General features: G+C 50.9%; 1 protein-coding gene across 2 annotated transcripts; it reads right to left on the bottom strand.

Annotated features, from left to right (window-relative positions):
• Positions 1–402: 402 nt before the first annotated feature.
• On the bottom strand, positions 403–21440 carry PNLDC1 (PARN like ribonuclease domain containing exonuclease 1). 2 transcript variants are annotated; one of them, XM_033867930.2, is made up of 19 exons: positions 19905–21440; positions 19445–19502; positions 19088–19161; positions 17050–17089; positions 16177–16300; positions 15906–15994; positions 14518–14618; positions 12685–12761; positions 12350–12493; positions 11717–11786; positions 10035–10120; positions 8518–8573; positions 5554–5618; positions 5067–5120; positions 4845–4887; positions 2753–2852; positions 2272–2447; positions 2070–2168; positions 403–883 (listed from the first exon to the last, which is right to left on the bottom strand). In XM_033867930.2, the coding sequence occupies exons 1-19, from the start codon at positions 19978–19980 to the stop codon at positions 820–822; spliced, it is 1596 nt and encodes a 531-aa protein (XP_033723821.1). In that variant the 5' UTR covers positions 19981–21440; the 3' UTR covers positions 403–819. The 2 variants fall into 2 exon arrangements, with proteins under 2 accessions (XP_033723821.1, XP_033723820.1); XM_033867929.2 differs by having other exon boundaries at positions 19445–21440.
• Positions 21441–21463: the final 23 nt, after the last annotated feature.

The following is a 21463-nucleotide window of genomic DNA, read 5'->3' as shown; positions in this document are numbered from 1 at the left end:
AGCTGCCCCGAGCATCGCAGGGACAGCAGCCCATCGGTCGCCGTGTCACTCACACCCCGGGACAGGCGTGTGACTTCTGGGGTGGCTCCCAAACTCTCCTTCTGGGTGGCTGCCAGTACTAACACTTCTGTTTTATACAGAAAAAACTTCTTCCACAAGGAATTTGAGAAGGCTTTGCTGAATCCTTAAGTTCAAGGCTGAACACAGCCCAGCCAAGTTCAACCCCTCACAGAGAAGAGCTCCTGACGAAGCCGAGTGAAGTGCCCGCACTGCCCAGGAAAGAAAACCATCCGATTCTACCTCGAGCTCAGGGTTCACACCCGTGGTACAAGCCACTTTGTTTCTAAGGTGAGCTGCTTCATGGTTTATGGCAGTTACCCAAAACATGGACCAACACCGGCGCCCATGACACCTGGTTTTATTTTTCCCTTTACTAGAGCTTCGGCCGTTTCTCAGGCCTAAACCCCTGCCTATCAGCTATTGCTTTCTCTCTCAGCAATAACGGAGTCTTCTGCCCACCTGGTGTCCAGCTCCTATCGTCCCAGTTGTCCGTTCAGAAGACACTCTGGAACATTAGCTCAAATTCCCAGAGGTGTGGCTTCTCCCCAGTCATTTATAGAAAGAAAAGTTTTGGCCACATACAAAGGATTTATCATTGATAATATTTACAGAATTTCACATTCAACACATAACAAAACTCCTCGTAAGGACCGCGCAGATCCATATGCAAGTAGTATGTGATTTGAACAAACAGAAGCCAGGACGGCAGCCCCGGGATCGCGCGGAGATGGGACGGGACTGCAGGCGGCCTTGCTGCGCTCAGGGGCGAGCTCCTCCCAGGAGAAACGCGATAAAGGCCCAGGTGGTGACTACGCCACAGACCCTGCAAGACAATGACACCGGTCAGCGGCCTGGATGGCTCGGGAGGCCCCGCGTGCGCCCAGCAGGTGTGAGAGCACCAGCGCAGGCTGGCCCCTCTTCCTTCCCGGCTACGTTCGCCCGGGTGTTATTTCCTTTCCATCCCTCTCCCGGCGCCAACATCCTCTCGAGGCTAGAATGGCTCTGGGACACAGAGGGCACCTTCCCCAGTGATTTATGTTGGAGGTTGAGGGGGAGAAGACTGCCTAGCAGCCAAGCTTTCTTCTTCAACGATGTGGTTTTCGACGGGTCTGGCTCCTAACAGGAAACCAAAATCCTTCAAGCTCATTTAACAGCAGCTCTGTCTTCCCAGTTGCTCAGACCAAAACCCTGGGTTTAAACTTGACCCTGCTCCCGTCTGTCTGATCCCACCTTCAGCACCCCCGACTCCCCCGACCTGCCACCAGGCGGTCCAAGCCGCAGCCGCACAGTGTGACCAGGTGACCTGGCTTCCTGACGTCCCCCTGCCCTGTGTCCCCCAACGTCTCCACGCAGAGCCCTGCGCCACGGAACCTCCGGCGGCCGACCCAGCTTCTCCCGCAGCCCTCAGCCGCGCCCTCTGCTGGCCGCAACCCGCCGGCTTCCGTAGCCTTGCCTGCTGCTCCTTGTTTCGTCTGGTAGCTTTGTCACTGCCCCTCCACACGCCAGGAGCACCGCGCCCCCAAGAGGGCCCCTCCCCGCTGCCTCCTCTGCCTGGACACCGTCCCCCGCCCCGCGTCGCCGTGCCTGGCTCACTCCCCACCAGCGACACCCCCCACCCCCGCCCTGGGCCTTCTATGAGGGCCCCGATCTTCTCCTTTAAAGAGCAACCTGCCCCCAGGCCAGCCCTCCCGCTTCCCGACCCTGCTCCTTTCTAACACTCATCACCTAACAGACCGTGCAGGTCACTCGTTTATTACCCCCACTCCAGTGCGAGCTCCACGAGAACAGGGGGTTTTGTTTCATCCACGGATGAAGCCCTGGAACCTAGGACAGTGCCGAAGACAGCACGTGCTCGATCAACGTCTGCTGAGCGTCACTGAACGACGTTTGGTCCAGCGTGCTGGTCAACGACCCCTTGCCCAGCGCACGCCGGCTAGCGAGCTGTGCTCGACTCACACCCAGCTGGGACCACCGGCAAGTCCGAAGCAGCCTCAGTCCCGGTCACTTACTGTAACAGGCAGCTGACGTTTGGGGAGTGTCTCCAGTAGCGGTACACGGAGACCTGCAGGGTGGGGTGGCACCTGTACTCCTTCAGGATGCTCCGGGTGCTGCCGAAAGAAGGGCTCGGTCAGGCGCGCAAGCACCACAGCTGCTCCGAGCGGCTGGAGTGGCTGCGGTTGGAGGGCGGGGGCTGAGAGCCGAGGCACCTACTCCTTAAACTTATTGGTCAGAAGCAGGAAGTGGCTCCCCACCAGTCTCCTGACGTCAAACTTGCAGAGGTTCTGAAACTCGCGGTAGACTTGCTGCTCGCTGACCCCGGGCCACCTCCTGACGGTGACAATGAGGATGGGAGGGCGGATACTGGGGTAATCTGGACCCGAAAAATTCTAGAAGACAGGGAGGAGAACAGATTTTCCACAGTTCCTACTGACTGACTACCTACCCAGCTGGAAAATCCTGCGAGAGAAACTAGGACAGGCCCTGCGAGCAGTGGGGAGGAGAGGAGAGGAGGAAGGAACGAGCGAGCTCACCTTGGCTCAGGCGGGAAAACACAGGAGACAGTCACAGGCTTAGTGGGGCGTGAGCGCCCTCTCTGGCCACGTTTGGTGGCCGTCAGAAGCCCCTGATAGCCCCCAGAGCCCCAGGCTGCCTCCAGCCTCTGAATGGGGGGAGCAAAATGAAGTCTACTTACGATCTTGGGGACCCCGGCTCGGATAAGATTCACCTGGTTCACATAGGGAGCCAGCACGTCGAGGTACAGCGGGAAGGAGGGCTTGGGGATGGGAAGAACCCTACGAGGACAGAAAACCCCAAAGCCTTCAGGCCCACGGGGGGTGTCCCACGTCCTCGGCCGCAGCTGAGGCTCTGGTGACAACGGGCAAGGTGCTGCCCGAGACCCCCCCCCCTCCTCCCCTCACAGGCTCTGGGACTTCTGTTGATGGGCCTCCCCCACACGACCAGCGAGCTCTCACCACGGCCCGAGCCAAGGGAGAACTTCCAGGGGTCACCACCTGTTGGTGGCCGTCTGGTAAAGGCCCCTAGGCTCACCTACATCAGCCACAGGCTCAGGGGATGAGCGAGGCCCCTGTGCAGAGGAAGGTCCACTCCATCGCCCCTCGACGAGACTGCAAATGGCCGTCCCTCGCCCCACAGCCTCGTCCTGACTCAGCCTCGCCTCCACCCAGACACCACCACGTACCTGAGCACAGGCCCGCGAGAAAGCACAGCCCTTGGCACCAGGCAGGCCTGGCTGCTTACGGAGCTTCTCTAAACCTAGGAGGGTTTCTAGGTTTTGAGGATTAAAAGAAATTGGGGCTTCCCTGGTGGCGCAGTGGTTAAGAATCCACCTGCCAATGCAGGGGACACGTGTTCGAGACCTGGTCCGGGAAGATCCCACATGCTGCGGAGCAACTAAGCCCGTGCGCCACAACTACTGAGCCTGCGCTCTAGAGCCCACGAGCCACAACTACTGAGTCCGCATGCCACAACTACTGAGCCCGTGCACCTAGAGCCCGTGCTCCGCAACAAGAGAAGCCACCGCAATGAGAAGCCCGCGCACCGCAACGAAGAGTAGCCCCCGCTCGCCGCAACTAAAGAAAGCGCGTGCACAGCAACGAAGACCCAACACAGCCAAAAATAAATAATTAATTTAAAAAAAAATTTTTAATTAAAAAAAAGAAATTAAGGACACAAGGTCCAGGTACTAAGGCACCAATAGGCTCCACTGTCTCAGCTGCCCTCACAGTCAGAGCACAGGGAAGAAGGAGACGGGGTGGGGGTTTCTTACTGAAGCTATAAGCCTTGCATCAATGTGTCATAGGCTATTTCTGTGTATAATACCCTTTACCAAAAGAGACAAATTAGGCAGTACCCACATTAACAGGGTAGAGTTTGAAAATGTTTAAGTCAGTCCCAAAGAACAGTTTTGATCAGCTCCTTCCCCTGGCCTGCTAAATCCTACTTTTATTTTTTTTTAAAAAAATACCCCCTTGAATTTATGGCACGAGGTGTCTCATGTTGGATTTTTTTTTGTTTGTTTCTGTTACTTGATTTTGGCCGTGCTGCACAGCATGTGGGATCTTAGTTCCCTAACCAGGGATCGAACCCGTGCCCCCTGCATTGGAAGCACAGAGTCTCAACCACTGGACCGCCAGGGAAGTCCCTAAATCCTACTTAACACATGCACGCAGCAAGGATGGAGCCACAGAATGCCCAGTTCACGTGTGCAGCTGTTGCCTACGAGCCCAGCACCGCAGGCATCCAGGATGGCGACGCCCCGAGAAAATGCATTTAAGATTGCAGTTTGGGGCTTTAAGAACCTTTCCCCTGTGTGCCTTATTCCAAGTCACTGCCCTCCTCCCCAGCCTGACTGTGTGAACCCCGAGGACGGATCACTTGTTGGCCTATACGCTTTGCCCTCCCACCTCACTGCAGTTTACTAGACACGAGGAAACAGGAGGGTAACAGACGGAGCAGGCATACCGCCCCGGGAACACTGGGGCGGGTGCGGAGTCCAAGCCTCACCCACTGTCTTGGCGTCCTGACAGTGACTTTTCCCCAGGCCGACACAAGAGGCAGGGGGGCCAGGACCAGCCCCAGGGTGGGAGGAAGGCTGGGAAAGGCTGCCTATGGAGGAGGGCTGCTTCCATAAATGTGTCATTTACACAATGACACTTGCATCCTCCTTCTTCGGGAGAGTGTGGGAGCCCCGAGGTCTTGGTTTACAGTGAGGGCTCAACAAATCCTGACCACTGATGAGATCACAGGATGAAGGGAACACTCACCCGTGCGCTCTCCATAGGAGCAAGTGGGCCACTTTCAAAAGAACTGGAAAAGAAGAAGCTAGAAATGTGACAGACGTCAAGGCGCAATCTGATCGCGTTTTCAAAATATGCAAACTCAGGCCTTATTTCCACATGTGCCACCCACCTGGAAGTAAAGGCGGTGGGGGGGGGATGACTGAAAATAAGACAGGGGTCTCCCTTTAAAAGGGCAGCAACTCTCACCTGATCCGCACAGGAAGGCATCGTATGCTGCTTCATGGGGATACTTTGTCTCAACTGAAGTGTTTTCCCAGAAGCAGGAGAGACGTTAAGCAGCGATTAGAACACAGCCCAGGAAAGGACTCTCCCCCAACCCCGCCCCAGTTCCACACCCACGTCGGCTGTGCACACACAGCCAACTAGCGGTTGTTCCTGCAGAGACCACGCACCCTTCTCTCAGCCACACCCCACTGTGACCTAGGACCTCCCCACGGCAGCAAGAGCGCCCACGGGAGGTGGAAGCACAGGGCTTCCTGACAGACGGACGCCCCCGCGACCTCCGACGCCTTCTGGGACGGCTCCTTTCGATCGGGCGGTTATAATATGGACACGGCACGGGAAAAGCCCCACCCGGCCCTCCCACACCTGCCACGCGGAGACCCGGCTTGAGCTCCAGCACCTCAAAGCCGTGCCAACCTCAGAGGAGCACAGCTCAGGCAAACATACGTACCGTATTTTTCACATTTGCTTGCGTGAATAATCACTGGCCCAGAATTCTTGGTGGGATTCAAGTCACTATTAGAGAAGAAAGATCGATAGAAAACGTTCGCTGACAATCCTTTCTCGTTCTCCCCTCATCCTCTTAACAAATAAAAATGTCCTCAGTACTGGGACTCCTTGAAAATCACAACGAAACACAGCTCTAATATAAAATAAGACAGACAAACAAAACAAAACACGGATCCAGGCATGGGCAGACAGGTCTTGGTAACCAGGCAACGGGACAGATGAAAGAACGGCAGAGCCAGAGGCTCCAACCGCGTCATTCTGAGCGTTTACCAGACGCAGGACCCCAGCCCGGGCATCAGGATCAACCCTATGCTGGCTCTGCCCCCGGGAGCTTGCTGTTCGGCGCGTCCTAGAAATGCGACGCCCGAGGCGTGAGCAGTGCACGCCTGGCTATCGAGGAACAGGCCTTCGGGAGGGAAGGCTTCCTGAAGTCGGTGGTCCTACAGGAGAGTCCTGAACCCCAGGGACTCACCTGGTTGAGGAAATGGGGCAGCGCCAGACACTTCAAGCCAAGAGAAGAGCACGCAGAGACAGCGAGGGAGAGGGCGAAGCCCGCAGTGATGGGCAGGGGCCGGGAAAGAGCTCGAACGTTACGGGGGGGCTTCAGGAACCAGAGGAAGGCTCTGACCAGAAAAATGGTCAAGTTCACATTTTAAAAGACCACTCAAGTGGCAGCCCGGCAGATAAAGTAGGTCAGGCCACCAAGCTAACCGGGGAGGAGCTACTACCACCATTGGAATAAAAAATAAAGGCCTCAGGGAAGGCACTGCTCCTGGGGATGCAGAAAAAGGAACCGGTTTCCAGGACGTTTAGGGAGTAAAACCAACAGGCCTTGACTAGAAGACGCTGGTGGCCCAGCTCTGGGTCTCCTTCCAGGTCTCAGCTCTGGCACGTGGGTGAACGCGGCTGGCATTCGACAGGGAAACCGTCCCTTCATCTGTTTTCCAACAGAATCGATCGGTACCTCTCTATATGCTTCATATCTCTGAACCCTGATTTCCTCACGTGCTCCTAAGCCGCGAGGCGGCCATCGCTCTGGGGGCCTGCTCTCAAGGTGACTCACGAAGCTCGTGAGAGGCAAAGCTGGGATTTACACCCAGCAAGTCTCGATGCAGGGCCTGCGGACTGAAAACAAGATTCTCTCTCACACCTGCACACGAGCCACCGGCACAGCGCCTGGCGCCGTCGGGATGTGGCAGAAGTTGCTCCAGACACGGGAGCGGGTTTGACGGGCAGAGAGACGGGCCAAGCAGAAGGTGCCTGCGGCCACGTGGTGCAGGAACAACCAGAAGGTGGTCAGGACGCGAGGAGTCTGGAGCCGCGGTGGCACAGACGTGGTGGTCGCCGAGGCTGGGGGGGTGGATTCGGTCACCCAGGGGCACGGTAACGAGGAAGAAGAGGACAGTGGGGACCCTGGAAAGATGTAAGGGACCGAGTGGAAGAACGAGAGCCTGAGAGGAAGAGATTAAAACACTCACCAGAAAATAAGAGGAAGCCGGGAGAGGGCGCAACGGCAGGGAAGGGGGCCAAGGGGCCCAGGGTGTCAGACGCCAGACAGAAGTTAACACTGAGCACGAGCGCCTGCCACGCCCTGTTCCAAACGCCTATGCGCATCTTCCCATCAGCTGGGCCCCGATACCCAGACCGAGTTCCGTGGAGGGGAGGCAACCTGACCTCAGTGGGCCCAGGAGAAGGCGAGGCCTCTGAAGAGGCCTGTTGTAGACAGAACAAGGACAGTGGTGGCAAGAGGGGAGACCGAGGGGAGCTTCACGTTTTCTGAGTTAGAAGAAAGATGCTGATGCTGAGGGAGAGGCTGAGGACACGGCGGGGGTCAGGGGGGCACGAAGGGCAGGGGGGCTGCTGAGCGGAGGGAAGGTGCAGGGCCAGGAGGACGGACAGGCCCTGGGAGGGCAGCCCTTCGTGCCTTGGCCCCATACACAGCAGGCGTTCCCGTGTGCGGGCTGACGGGAGAGAGTGGCGAAGAGGTTAACACCGCGCAAGTGTCTGCAGGGGGCTGAGACACTCCCGCCTCTAGCCTCTTGTTTTCTTAGAAATAAAGGCCAGGAGGGCCGTGTGAGAAAGGAAGAGATGAAGCCTAAGGGGCCAGAGGAGACGATCACGTCGGAAATCACTGATGCCATGAGCCGAAAAGAGCATCTATGGGAGACTCAAGAGGCCAGTGCGGCTCCGGACAGGCATCTTCAGGGGCCCCCGTGCCAGTGGCCGGATGACAGTGAGCCACAGAGACACAGCTTCTTTCCAAAAAGGTCTCACCTTCAACTGCTCCCGACGCCACCCTCTCCCCGCTCTGGTTTGCTGGTCCCCCAAGTTGGGGACAAAGGAGTGGGCAGAGAAGCCCCCATCCACTCCAGGCCTTCCAGGCAACACACTCCTGCCAGCACGTGCCCGCAGCGTGGCTGGGACATGAGGGAAGACAGGGTCGCTGTTCCTGTAGGAAGGGCAGGAACTCACCCGGTACTCACTCCAGTGTTTAATGTGCACCTACTATGCCTCGCACTGCTGTAGGCCTGAGAGGAACATCAAGGTCCAAAAGAAGAACAAAATCTGTTCCCATGGAGCTAATCACTCCAATAATCAAACAGATCACAGGAAAAATAAAACCCTGGCCAACAGAAAACACCACATAATTAAACAGCTGTAGGTATCTGACCAGGCCCCTTCCCCTCCAGAAGGGGGTTTCGCAATCTCAGCACCAGTAACATTTGGGGCTGGAGAATTCTTTGGGTTGGGGGCTGTCCTGTGCATCCTGGCCTCTACTCACTAGGTACCCCTGAACTCTAACGACCAAAAACATCTCACTGTTGCCAAATGTGCCCTGGGGAGCAAAATCGCCCCAAGTGAGAACCCCTGATCTATAAGCAGCTCCGAAAAACAGCTTTCTTACCTGTTTAGGACTTCATAAACTTCTAAAAGACTTGAAACCCTTGGGAAATTCAGTTCCTATAATTTGGAAAACAAATTAGGGAGAGTAAGACATTTGTGGTTATGTTTACTATCTGCTTCAGGAATTACCACATGGCCATTAAAATGACCTGGAAAATGCAAACTCCTATAAACTCCTCTCTTTACATACACCTATATTTATTCCTTAATTCGGATGTCAGGGTACCTAGTGTCCTTGGGTTTTCTATAAGGGACCCGGCAACCCAGCCTAAGAAAACTGCCACAAACACAACACAGCAACTTCCTTCAAAGACAAGTGTTTTAGGGGTTTGAGAAACACAGGACTCCAAGGCACAAGACCGCGGCCAAGGACACATTACGGAGGGCACTAGGTACTCTAAGGGACTGCCAGGTCCCCAAGGCCTAGAGTTCACCTCATCTCACGTGCAGTGGAGACTGATTTGCACTAGTTGCCTCAGATCAGCCCCCGCGTCCTTCCCGCTTCGCCCTAGAACTCCGTTCTGTGGAGATGGGCAGCGTCACAGAACACCGTCAGCTAGAAATATGTGAGGTACGACTAATACGTGTGTCTCTGGGCAAAGATGTACCAAGTAGCCCAGTGCCGTTTTTGTGGTTTCCTTACCGAACAGTTCATTCTGATCAGCTTAAAGCTTTATCTACAACACTGATGTGCCTCCCCTTGCTTGGTTCCTCAGTTTTAACTTCTAAGCCAGTTGGGTGCTTCCGTCCTCCACACCACCTCAGCTGCAGAACAGAAGTCACCCGGCAGCTGCAGAAATGCCACTCCCGGCCCCTCTACACCAGAGAAGCTGAAGGTGGGGTCTGGGTGTCAGCGTTTACCCTCCCAGGTGATTCTAATGTGTCTGGGTTGAAATCCCACGGCCCTAACGCTCAGTAAAGATAAAATTTCTCAAGTGGGATCCCTGCCCCCAACCCTGATGCTCTTTAAGCACGTTGCAAACACTCACTGTGTACACACCAAGCTCTAGAACAAGTTGTTCTGCTGTGCTATCTAAATAAGCCCGTGAACTACACACCAGGAAGTCAAAACGTGAGAACTTGAATGAAGGAAAGAAAAAAAAAAATCACACATAAGCTAGCATCACTCAGAGGTGGCAGAATAAAAAAAGAAAACCAGGGCTTCCCTGGTGGCGCAGTGGTTGAGAGTCCGCCTGCCGATGCAGGAGACACGGGTTCGTGCCCCGGTCCGGGAAGATCCCACATGCCGCGGAGCGGCTGGGCCCGTGAGCCATGGCCGCTGAGCCTGCGCGTCTGGAGCCTGTGCTCCGCAACGGGAGAGGCCACAACAGTGAGAGGCCCGCGTACGGCAAAAAAAAAAAAAAAAAAGAAAACCAATACTGGTTGTAAAATACGAGAAAAGGGTTCAAAGAAACGTTCAAGGAACGCACGCTCTCGTTCTTTTGAAAAGAACGAGAAAGCTAAGTGTTAGTGGGACAAACGAAGCTTTCCTTTCCCCAGAGCAGTTTAACTTATTACCTTCCAGATATCCTTGGCCACACTTTTGGTGTCAATGAGAACAGGAAATAGGTTGTGGATATTCACCTTAAATTCTTCATAGCTTTCTGAAGGGAAAGACCCAGACAGTCAGAAGTGAGTTCATTGGTAAAAATGGGAAGAAATTCTCCAGTCTAGCTCGTCACCCACACTGGCTAATAAAGCAAATAAAACAAAAGAGGAATTGAAAACATCCTTACTCCTAATCATCAAGGATTTCTGAATCTCAAACCAACCTGACATCACCATTTGTAACAGCAAAAGCTAAACGGTTTTCCTAAATTCAGGCCAACATTAGTTAACGCAATTTGCAAAGTTCTAGCCAATGGAAAAGGGAGAACGAGGTATGACTGGAAAGGCAGATGTGAAGTCTGTAAATAACTGTTCAAAGAAAAATCCAGTAAGTTAAAAATTATAAGTGCCTTGATAAAAATTACCTATTAATTCACGTATTTATCAAAATTATACCTGCATATAGTTGTCTGCAAAACAAACCAACCCAAACCCCTCTGCTAGCCCTCTTCTCACTGCCCTCCCATTTCCTAGTCCCCAAAGGCAACGACCTTCCATTTTTTCTTTCGGAGTTTATTCCCACATCTCTAAATAACATGCTTACGCTGCTCGGTGATTTCCCGGTTTGGGGCCCTCACTAACTGTTGACTCCCACGAGGTAAGAAAATAATCACCCCTTCTACCTCGTACGCCTCACCATTGAGAGCACCTGTGCATTACTCACCAAGGGGCCAGGTGGTCTCCTCCAATGACTTCCTTTCTGGCACAGCTTTTGTTCCAGCAATTTTTTTGTTTGGTTGTTTGCTTAGTCTTTTGGTGAGTGATTATCTTACCCTTAATTCTCCCCAAGTTCTCTCAAGATGCTCAAACTGAGGTGTTTTTTTTTTATCAATTCATTTCCTCGAGAACTCTCTCCTAGAACCTTCTCACCCCTTTCAATCTACACTGGTGTTCTCAGTACATCGTTAGTTCATTTAATCCCCAAACAACTCTGATATCCATACTGTTGATATCATTTCCCCCGTTTTACAGACATGGAAACAGAACAGGCACGTTTAAGTAACTTGCTTGAGATCGCACATAACAATGGTGGGATGAGGCCTCAACATGACATCTGAATGCGTGCTTTTAACTGCTGTGTCACACTTCTGTGTGTCCAATGGCATCAGTCATGGAAAAGACTGGGACAGGCATAAGTCAGTACCACGTGGCCATTAAATGATTTTAGGTTAATGACATAAATAAATGCTTTTGGCAAGTGAAGAAAAGCCAAAATCAAAATCATATACGCAGTGTGGTCAATATGTAAAAAGCCACAACAGAGGGAAAAGCAAAAAGTGTCAGGATTATAGCTGTGACTACACGTCCCCTGCCCGTCTCTGATTTTGCTAAGTCTTATGCAATAAGACCGAACAACTTCCGTAACAGAGGGTAAGAGTATCAATTCAAACGTAAGTTTTTCTCCTGGAGAAAGTCCCCCAGCTCCAGGAAAATGGTAACAGGCACAGATGTACACGACCTCTCCAGAAACCTGTGAGGCCCTGGGGATGGCTGTGTGTGTAGGGGCTCCCTCAGGGGCACGATTCTGGGCCAATCCCCTTGCCAGATGGCAAGCTAAGATCAGAGGAAGGAGAAGGATGGTCTGTCCCTACCTGGGAGAGGTCTGAAGAACTTCTCATGGAGATGCAGCAGATCCATCATCATATTATGTCCCACTAAGGGCTACTTGGAGGAAATCGACAGGTGAGAGAAATGAAATTTTAAAAATAAAACAGACGCCATAGACTAACTGCTGTCTCCGGCAAAGGGTGTAGCTTTAGAACCCGCTGCATTCTGACGACATGGTAATCCCATCCCCACCTGCATTCCACTCCCATGAAAGGTAGCCTGACTGCTTAAAGGCCAGAAAAGCAAAGCAGCGAGTCAGAGGGACTCGAGGCCTGGGCTGCACTGGGAATCTAAGCTGTGAAGGAGACATGTGCAGTCCCCAAGTAGTTTTAGGTCAATTAGTACTGAAATGCCCATGTGTCTGAAAGGAGCAAAGAACTAGTAATATTTCATAGGGACAGTCTTTCCCCAAATTAATCTGTCATGATTTTGTGAAAGCAAGGTTAGATCCATAAAGCCGGTTAACAAAAAGGAAGTCACTTATCTTAAGGAATCTTAAGGACCCATTGAAGGACCCTTTTAGTTGAAGGACCCTTTAGTTGAAGGACCCATTAGTACCTACAGCCAAAATTACAAAAGACTGCTAAAGACCAAGGAAAGAGATATTTTTTCCCTACCTTCTGGGCTTTCACCAGCATCTGGAAAAACACAGAAAAACCCCTCGCAGAGAGAAGAATCTTCTCCTGCCAACAGCTTTCTCGATCGCAAGAGGTGTTCTCAAGATACCAGCGATGCCGTTTACTCACTTTCTTCACTGTCACCTGAAAGGAGAAGTAGAGACAAGGTCCCCGTATCCTGGGTTCCTGGGAATGGGGCCAAAAAAGTGGTCCTTCATCTCAAAAGGGAGGAGAGGGAGGGGGGGAGAAGAAGCCTTTCACAGAGGCCAGATTTGGCCAAACGAGAGAGAAATGATAGAGCCACCGAGGCTGCCCCCCTCCAGGTGGGAACTCACCCCCTGGCCTCTCATCACCGTCCAGATGTCGGGGAGGGCCTTCCTCAGCACAAGCTGGACCTCGAAGGCCTGGAAGCCTGCAGCAAGGAAACAAGACTTGCACAGAACCACTGCAGACCCTGGAACGGCAGTCCACCCTCCCCTCAAGAGAAGCCCGAGAGGAAAAGCGGCTGAGAGATGGACGGATCAAGTGGAAAGACAGCTCTTAGGTATGCGCAAGCCCACAAGGCCAAGCGACAGGGATGGCACGGCACGATCTAGGGCAGCTTTCTTGAAGTTTCTGATCTCGGGGCCACTCTTAAATTGAGGACCCCAAAGAGTCTTTGTGTGTGGGGGGGTACGGGTCTTGATATTCATCATGTTAGAAATTAAAACTATACATGAAATTCAAAATCGCCAAGTTTTAAAAATAATAAACCCATTACACTTTTGCCCATGATTTTGTAACATCATGTGGTGATTATTTGGAGAGCGCTGGTTTCCTGAGTTATACACATCGTCCAAGTGTTCACATATCATACAATACCATCAAAAGGCACTTGTATGTATGGCCACTGAGCTCATTAGAAAGGTCTCATAAAGTTGTCAAGCTTATGGTGACAGATGCAAGCTTTCCAAAATTCCAGTCTTTTATTGAAAGCTCAAATTTCATCTCTAGCAAATACTGTGAGTGAGTCTCCCTGAAGACAAGGCTTACTTTTTTCACTTGAGAAAGTGATTGAAAATACCCACATTGAAACAACCAGTCAGTTCCTTCAAGTAAAAATTATATTCCTTAAGGGAATTCCCTGGCAGTTCAATGGGACTCAGCGTTTTCACTGGCGAGGGAGGGCCTGGCGTTCAATCCCTGGTCGGGGAACTAAGATCCCACAAGCCATGCGGCATGGCCCAAAAAAAAGAAAAAAAAAATATATATATATTTATATATACATATACATATTTATATATATATATATATACACAAATACACACACACACACATATATATACCTTTAAATAAATAAGTAAATAAAAGGGAGCTAATTCAGCTCTCAACACAAAAACCTGCACAAGTGCTTTTGCTCAAGACAACCACTGTACTTCGGTAGCAGCAGCAATGTTTCATGAACATTTATTTTTTCTGTACTTATTTTGATACACAGAATATTTTAAAAGATGAGCAATCAAATGTTGAGATTTAATAAAATTAATAATTATTATTTCACTAAAAAGAATTATTTCACTGAATTCCAAGTAAAACTGGAATTTTTAAAAACTGGAAGCAGTAACAAAGAATACGACTACCAGCGTGGTCGGACGCGCCTCCCTTCGCCTGTGCTGGGGCGCCAGCCGCTCTGCCCACCGCTGCTGCAGGACCATCAGTGCAAACGGCACAGTGGTAATGGCAAGCGATAGCCGAGTGATATTCTGACAAGAGTTATGACCTTGTGAACCCCTTGCAAAGGGTCTCAGAGACCCCTGGGGTCCACCGACCAGGGCTGAGAACCGCTATTCTAGGGCAGGTTCATTGTGATCCCACATTGTCCCGTTGGGGGAAATTCAGAGAAATTCAGAGATTAACAACAGTAAAGCAAGAGTCCACAGGGCACCAAGGATTGGATAAGAAGGATGGCTCTGAATGGAACTTCACTCCCTCAACCTTAAAATTCAGAATCGGTTGAAAACCCTTCAACCTCCGAATTGAGGTCAGGGCTCTATCTAACCACAAGGACCGTGTGTCTGCTGAGCTGCCGCCCTGGATCCACCAGGGGACAAGGGATGCTCCCCCACCCTCCAGCACGTGACAGCGGCCGGTTCCGCAGCTCCCAGGCCGGGGAGCCACCTCCTGCCTACCGGTGATACCAGGGAGGGTCATCCAGTCGCCTTCCTCTGCCAGGTCCAGCCAGCGCGTCACCTCGTCAATCACCACCTTGATTTGGTCTTTATCCAGAGAACTGAAAACGGGCACAGTGAAGCGGGAATGCTGGGGAAGACCACAGAACCACGAGACAGCGCTAACGGGGGAGAGGCTTCTGAAGGCTCCTGCTTTAACACTGTGATCTCGGCAAGAAGACCCCAAAGAGACCACTTCTTTTCTGAGTCTTGTTTTGCAACAGGAAGCCAATCACTTGGCCTCTACCCTCTGGTCTGTCCTCAGGAGCCCTTCTGCCCCTCCCTCGGACGGGCCTATGGGCAGGAGGACGCTGGGATGCAGCCCACACTGAACAACACCATCAGCCCTATCTTCTCAATTCTGCTCTCAGAGGTGAAAAATCACCATCTGCTGAAGCATGGAAAAGACAGCAACTTTGGTAAGTACACCTTCTCCTGCGTTAGAAATATAAGGACATGATGTTATGTTGAGAAAAGGAAAGACTTTTCTCCAACACTTGAAGATAACAGAAGATTAAAAATTCAATTTGTTTTTCCCTTCCAAAAGGTATTTTTATATAAAACCACAAACAGACATTAAAAAAAAAAATTCCCGCATTACATAATTATCTGGACCAGATAATCGTAACATTCCAGAACTAAAAGCTGTCTAATTTAACCCCTTCTTGAGACAGGCAAAGAGTCTCAAGCTCAAAGAGCTTAGAGGACTGGTTCAAAACCAGAAAGCTAGCGGACAGCAGGGCCTGTGTGGGCCCGGGCGGCCTGCCCCTTCTAGCACACCACGCGGCTGTGCAGGCCTGGCCCCAGCCCTACAGTACAACTGGGTTTCAAGTACAACAAGAGGCACTGGAGGCCAAAGAAAAAAGGCAGAGATCCTGCCCTGGGGAACACAGCAGCGTCAGGCACGTGGGGCAACGTGCCCAAGCCAAGGCATGTGACTACCTGGTCAAGGCTACCTGTGATTTACCTTGAAAAATCCCTAAGATCACGTGGGAGGCCAACATAACATCTCACAGGGAGGCCAACAGAGCCATCTTCCCCTCCAGCCCTGGAATGGGGTGCCTGCCTCTTTGAGTACCAAATTAACAGTCAGTTCTTTCTCCCCTTCATTGTTAAACACTAAAATCACACGCGACACAGCGAGAGATTTCTTATCTCAGGCCTGAGAACCGTATCACCAGCACTTCAGGCTGTTGCGTTTGGCTGAGCGTGAGTCCAGGAAGCTATGCCAGCTAAAGGTGATGGTGTGAGGTCAGCCTGTCCTGGAGACAGCACGTCTACGCACAGGAAAGCCAGAAAAACACCAGCAGCAAAGAAACCCACAAAGCACCCGGAGAAGCAGGCCTTACCTGCGAACTCTCCAGTTCCCAGTCAGGATGCTGTGTTTAATTTTCTTCTCCTGTTCTTCGTTCATATATGGGATTCCATTCTTGAGAAACTGAAGAAAGGAACAGACAAGGAAACTAGTCAGAGGCATCCTCTGTGCTGGCAGCAGAGTGGAAAGAAACCTTCCTTGTCCGCGTTTTGAGGACAAGTCAGAAAGGGGACAGGAAATGGGTTCAGACCAGGTGGGCTAGATAGCCTTTCAACCCTTCCTGGTCCCCTCCTCCAGTGCTGTACCTTGTTATAATCGAAGCCATGCTCATTCAAAAACTGAACACTAGAAGCCTGGAAAGAGAACTCTGAATCCAAAATCCCAAACGTTGTAGGGAAGAGAAAGAAGTTACACGAATGGGCTTCATACCTAGAAAAAAAATACACATAAGGAGAAAAAGACGAAAACCAGTTTTAGAATTCTGGCTCACACCACAGGCTTCGGAGTGGGCTCTTCCCTCCACTTGAGAAGTACAGTTGACCCCTGAACAACACGGCGGTTAGGGGCGCCCACCGTTCATGCAGTCAAAATCCGTGTATAATTTACAGCCTGCCCTGTGTCTACACATGGGTACCGTCATTTTAGTGAAAAAAATCTGAGTATAAGTGGACCCATGCAGCTCAAACCCCGTGTTGTTCAAGGGTCCACTGTACTTGAATGTCAGCTATATCTCAAGCACTGTGACTGGCATGGGGGTGGCCAATGAAAAAAGGCAGAGATCCTGCCCCTGGGGAACAAAGTCTGACGCCCTATTTGAGACAGTGGGGCTGCCATTCAGCATCCTTTCTGACTGCTGCCGCCTGGGAGGTACATCACCTTCATTATAACACTGTTAATTGCAATCCTGAAGGCACACACAGGAGACAAGGAAATGGGGAAAGGAGCACCAAAGGTACAGGGGTGCTGGGAAAGGCCCCCAGAGATGGTGCTGCTTTGAGCGACCTGAAGGACCAGCGGGCATCGGCAGGGGAGGGGGGTGGCGGGCACAGAAGCCAGAGGGTATACAGAGCACCCGGGGCCAAAGCGCTTCAGAGCCTGACGCAGAATTTGAAGGGGGAGCAGGTGGAGAAGGTAAGTGGGCAAGAGCCATGTGTTTTGCCAAAGGTCTTTATACATACTTGTTTGACTCGCCTTCAATACTGGAAAACATAGACAATCCTAGAAGAATGATGGTAGAGAGAATGAATACCAAAAGAAAAGCTACCAGAAGTTAACTACAGAAAAACTTCTGAACAGTACTTTGTACCCAAAGTTATTGTACGAGCTTTAGGATAACTTCTAAAAAAGAAAGAAATGAAGAGAAGAGTCAAAACATGAGAACTGTCAAATTGTCATTCACACGGAGATTACTGAAATATAATCGTGAATGGCTGTTCAAACACAGAATGTTAAAATGACACTTCTATGGTTTTAAAACCAGTAAGAGGAAACACTAAGGAAAAAAAAGAGAAAAAAGGGATAATAAAAGAAAAAAAAGAGAAAACACTAAGATCTATGAAGATGTATACATTTAATTGCTTTAGAATGTCTGTACCGCTAAAAAGACCACACACAAAGTGAAAAACACTTTGAAGTGGGGAAAACCAAAACAAACGCATCTAAGTGCTGTTTCCCATACTTTCAAAGAGGTCTCACAATTAAGAAAAACAATCACAACAGAATAATAGCAAAGGACAAGGACACAGAGCAAAACACACACATACACATACACACACACACACACACACACACACACACACACACACACGGGTGTTCACCATCATTCACAGGAAAAGAATCAGTAAAATGTCTCATGACCTGTTTTTTAAATAAAGTTTTATTGAAATACAGCTATGCTCATTCATTTGTGTATTAACTACAGCTGATTTCTCATTAACAAGGGCAGCACTGAGTAGTTGTAACAGAGACAGTATGGCCTGCAAAACCTAAAATATTTAGTTTAGCCCTTTACAGAAACAGTTTGTTGATCCTGTATTAAAAATGTAAATCAGAACGGTAATTTTAGATCATTTTTCCTCTACCAGGTGGGCAAAAAATTAAGACTGGTAATACTCAGTGTGAGTGAGGGAAACAGACACATTCCCTGTTAGTGTAAGTCTCTGTAAACTTCTCAGATGGTTGGTAGGAAGAGCAATAGTTAGACAACAAATCAATACTTTAATGCACATACTCCACTGCTACAAGTATACCAAACACATACATTCACAAATACACAGTAACATATAAACACTAAGACAGTCAATGCAGCCCTGTTTCATCACATACAAATGGTAACTAAAGTACTCATCATTAGGAGAGGGAGCCAACAGATACATTCAGTTTGGAGTGCTATGCATCCGTTAGAAACGAACAGGAGGGCTTCTCTGGTGGCGCAGTGGTTGAGAGTCCGCCTGCCGATGCAGGGGACATGGGTTCATGCCCCGGTCCGGGAAGATCCCACATGCCGCGGAGCGGCTGGGCCCGTGAGCCATGGCTGCTGAGCCTGAGCGTCCGGAGCCTGTGCTCGCAACGGGAGAGGCCACAACAGTGAGAGGCCCGCATACCGCAAAAAAAAAAAAAAAAACGAACAGGAAATCTGTATAAGCTGATATAGAAAGATCTCTAAACCCCAGTCGTGGGGAAGAAAAAAAACGATGCAGAACAACATGTTTATAGTATGATCTTGTATATGATTTTTCTTTAAAGAAAACATACAAATTTTTCCCTGAAAGATGGTACAAGATCCTTAATGTTGATTTAGGCATGGAGATCACGTTTCTGCTTATTCTGAAGTGTTAGGTCTCGCAGGCATGACATGGCCAAAAACCAAATGAGCACGCAAAACGATAGCCAGTATCTCACAAAGGCGCCAAAACTGTTTTCCCAGTAGGAAACACAAAGACAATTTTAAAAAAGGAAGAGGGCTTCCCTGGTGGCGCAGTGGTTGGGGGTCCACCTCAGGGGGTGCGGGTTCGTGCCCTGGTCCGGGAGAATCCCACGTGCTGCGGAGCGGCTGGGCCCGTGAGCCGTGGCCGCTGGGCCTGTGCATCTGGGGCCCGTGCTCCGCGGCGGGAGAGGCCGCAGCGGTGAGAGGCCCGGGCACGGCAAAAAAAAAAAAAAAAGGAAGAAAGTCTCTATTTCAGTAACTTATAAGAAACAGCGGAAGATTAGACTCACCAATCTGACAGACGGTGAACTGCTGAACACTCTGACGGGTCTTGAGATACCACTCTGATGGCAAGTCAAACAGACTGTGAAAAAACAGGCATCTCAGCGCAGAGGCCAGCAAGGCAGCACAGCCTCCATGCTGGATCAGCACGTCTCAACCAGGCGCAGCACTTTCCTTGTTACAACTAGAGAACCAGCGTTTCGTGGACAAGGGCCAGGTCCCCAAACCCCACACAAAATGCTGTCCTGCCCGCCCAATGCCAACAGGGTGCCTGTCGGGAAACAATGCTGGCCGGCCAGGGTGTCGTCCAGGAGCGCGCGGCCGACAACCTCTCCAGCTCAGCTCTAAGGCAGTTTTAGCTTTACCTGATCTGCTGGGGCCCGGACGGGTTAGAACGAAGGCCAGTGAACTCTATGTCTAGACCTGCAGGGGAGGCAAGAAAGACAAGAGTCCCCAGGCGCAGGCCATCGCAAGGCTCTTTGTGCTGTAAACGCTGCTGGTGGTAAAAGTTCTGGCTCACCTTCTTGCTGCTCAAGAGGCCAGGAGAGGTCAAGAAGGGAGAACAGAGGAAGCCAAAGCAAGGACAAGCCAGGCCACCCCGTTCCACCTGGACCAAACTGGGGCCAAGGCTGTACCTGCTGCCTAACATGCCCCCCCAGGCCCGAGAAGGCACACACCCCGTCCTTCGGAGGGGTCCTGTTTGAGACTCCTGCAGCCTGGCAACCACCCAGCCGGGCCTCACCTCTCCGCCCTCTGCCGCCCGAACCACACCCTCCCGCCGGCCAGGGGGCTGCGGCGACGAGGCCCGGAATCCCGGCGCCTTACCCACGAAGTCCGCGCCCAGGACGAGCTCCTGCAACAGAGGGAGGCTCTGCTCGAACTCATCGGCGCCCACGTCCATGGCCACGCAGCTCCGCCGAGGGCGCCCAGTGCGGCCACGTGCTGCCACGCGCTTCCGCCGCGCCGCCGTCTTAAAGGGCTCGCAGCGGGGAAAACCGCTGCCCCAGCACACCGCCACCAGCCCCGCCACCAGCCCCGGGGGCCTCTGACAGGCGGAGGGCGGCGCCGGCCACCTGCCCACCCACGGGCGTTTGATCTTACACTCGGGCCCCTACGGTGAAGGGAAGCTTAGTTAGACTCCGCCCTGGCGCTCAAAGGCCATTTACCTTGCTTCGCAGCAATTTCTTCGCAATCCCTACAAGGGGAGAATATCATTTAGGTAGAATGTGAAGAGGAATGGTAGGAAAAAGAAGAGCCTGAGACAGTAGGAACGGACCAGTAAACAGCACCTGAAGGAACTGCAGTAGATCAGGTACTGCAGCTACGGTGCAGGGATAGAGGGACCGCACCTTGTCGGTTTTCCAAATCCGCACTTCTTCCCAACTTGGCCATCGCCGCCAACATGGGTCTGTCCCATCTCCTCCCCAACAACCCGCCTTCTCCCTCTCTATTTTGCATCACTGCTGCCTTTGTAATACCTTGCATCAAACTTGCCACACAAAGCCTCAAAAATTGCCCATCAAACTGAAGTTCTTGGTACAGAGATGATCTACATCATACGCCTAGAAAAAATCCCTATCTATGGCGTCCCTTACAGGTGAACCCTATTTTTGTCACTGTCAATTTCCAAAGCCACACTACTCCAGTCCGTGGTCTCCTTTGCATCCTTCCCTGAATTCTAGACTTGTCTGAACAGCCTTCTAGGACTGTGGTCTTCAAAGTGAGATGCTCCAATCTTGAAGAAGAGGGAAGAAAATATTAGAACTACACTATGTATTTGTAAATGTGTCCACTGGGGTATCTGTTGATCAAAAGTGGACTACTAAGCCATTGCGCTCTGAAGGCCTCTCAGAGTGAATCAAACTTTTAAAAAATGTTGGTGCATACGTATTTCTTGTTAAAATAATAATACACTGAATACTCAGATTAACAGTATTGATGTTATTTCACTTCTGTATAAATATACAATTGAGAGTGCACATTTCAAATGTGGGGGGAAATGCTCTAGAAGCCACTTTAACTGCTTACTGGTTCTTCCTCTTCGCATTTGTCTTAAATAGCCAAAATCACTTAACACCTTACTTTGATTTAGCCACTCATTTAAGAGACCCGCCGTGATTCCCATCTACCCCACTTCAATTTTAAATTAACCTGAATGTACTTCAAGCTTCATCTCCTACCTAACAAATTTTCACTTGATGGCAAACTTAGCATACACTAACCCTGTCCATTTCCTTTCCTCACTGCATTCCTTTCTTCTTTCAAACCTGGTTCTGTTAGGATCCAGGAGCCCAACTGAGGTTAGGATTTGCCCCTTTTATCTTCACATGACTGTTTCTAATAAATTGACTGATATTGACATCTCTTATTAAAAAAACACCTCC

This window comes from Tursiops truncatus, chromosome 12 (assembly GCF_011762595.2).
Source record: "Tursiops truncatus isolate mTurTru1 chromosome 12, mTurTru1.mat.Y, whole genome shotgun sequence".
Lineage (NCBI taxonomy): Eukaryota > Metazoa > Chordata > Mammalia > Artiodactyla > Delphinidae > Tursiops > Tursiops truncatus.
Note: the sequence above shows the minus strand (reverse complement) of the source record. Positions and strands in the feature narration are given on the sequence as shown.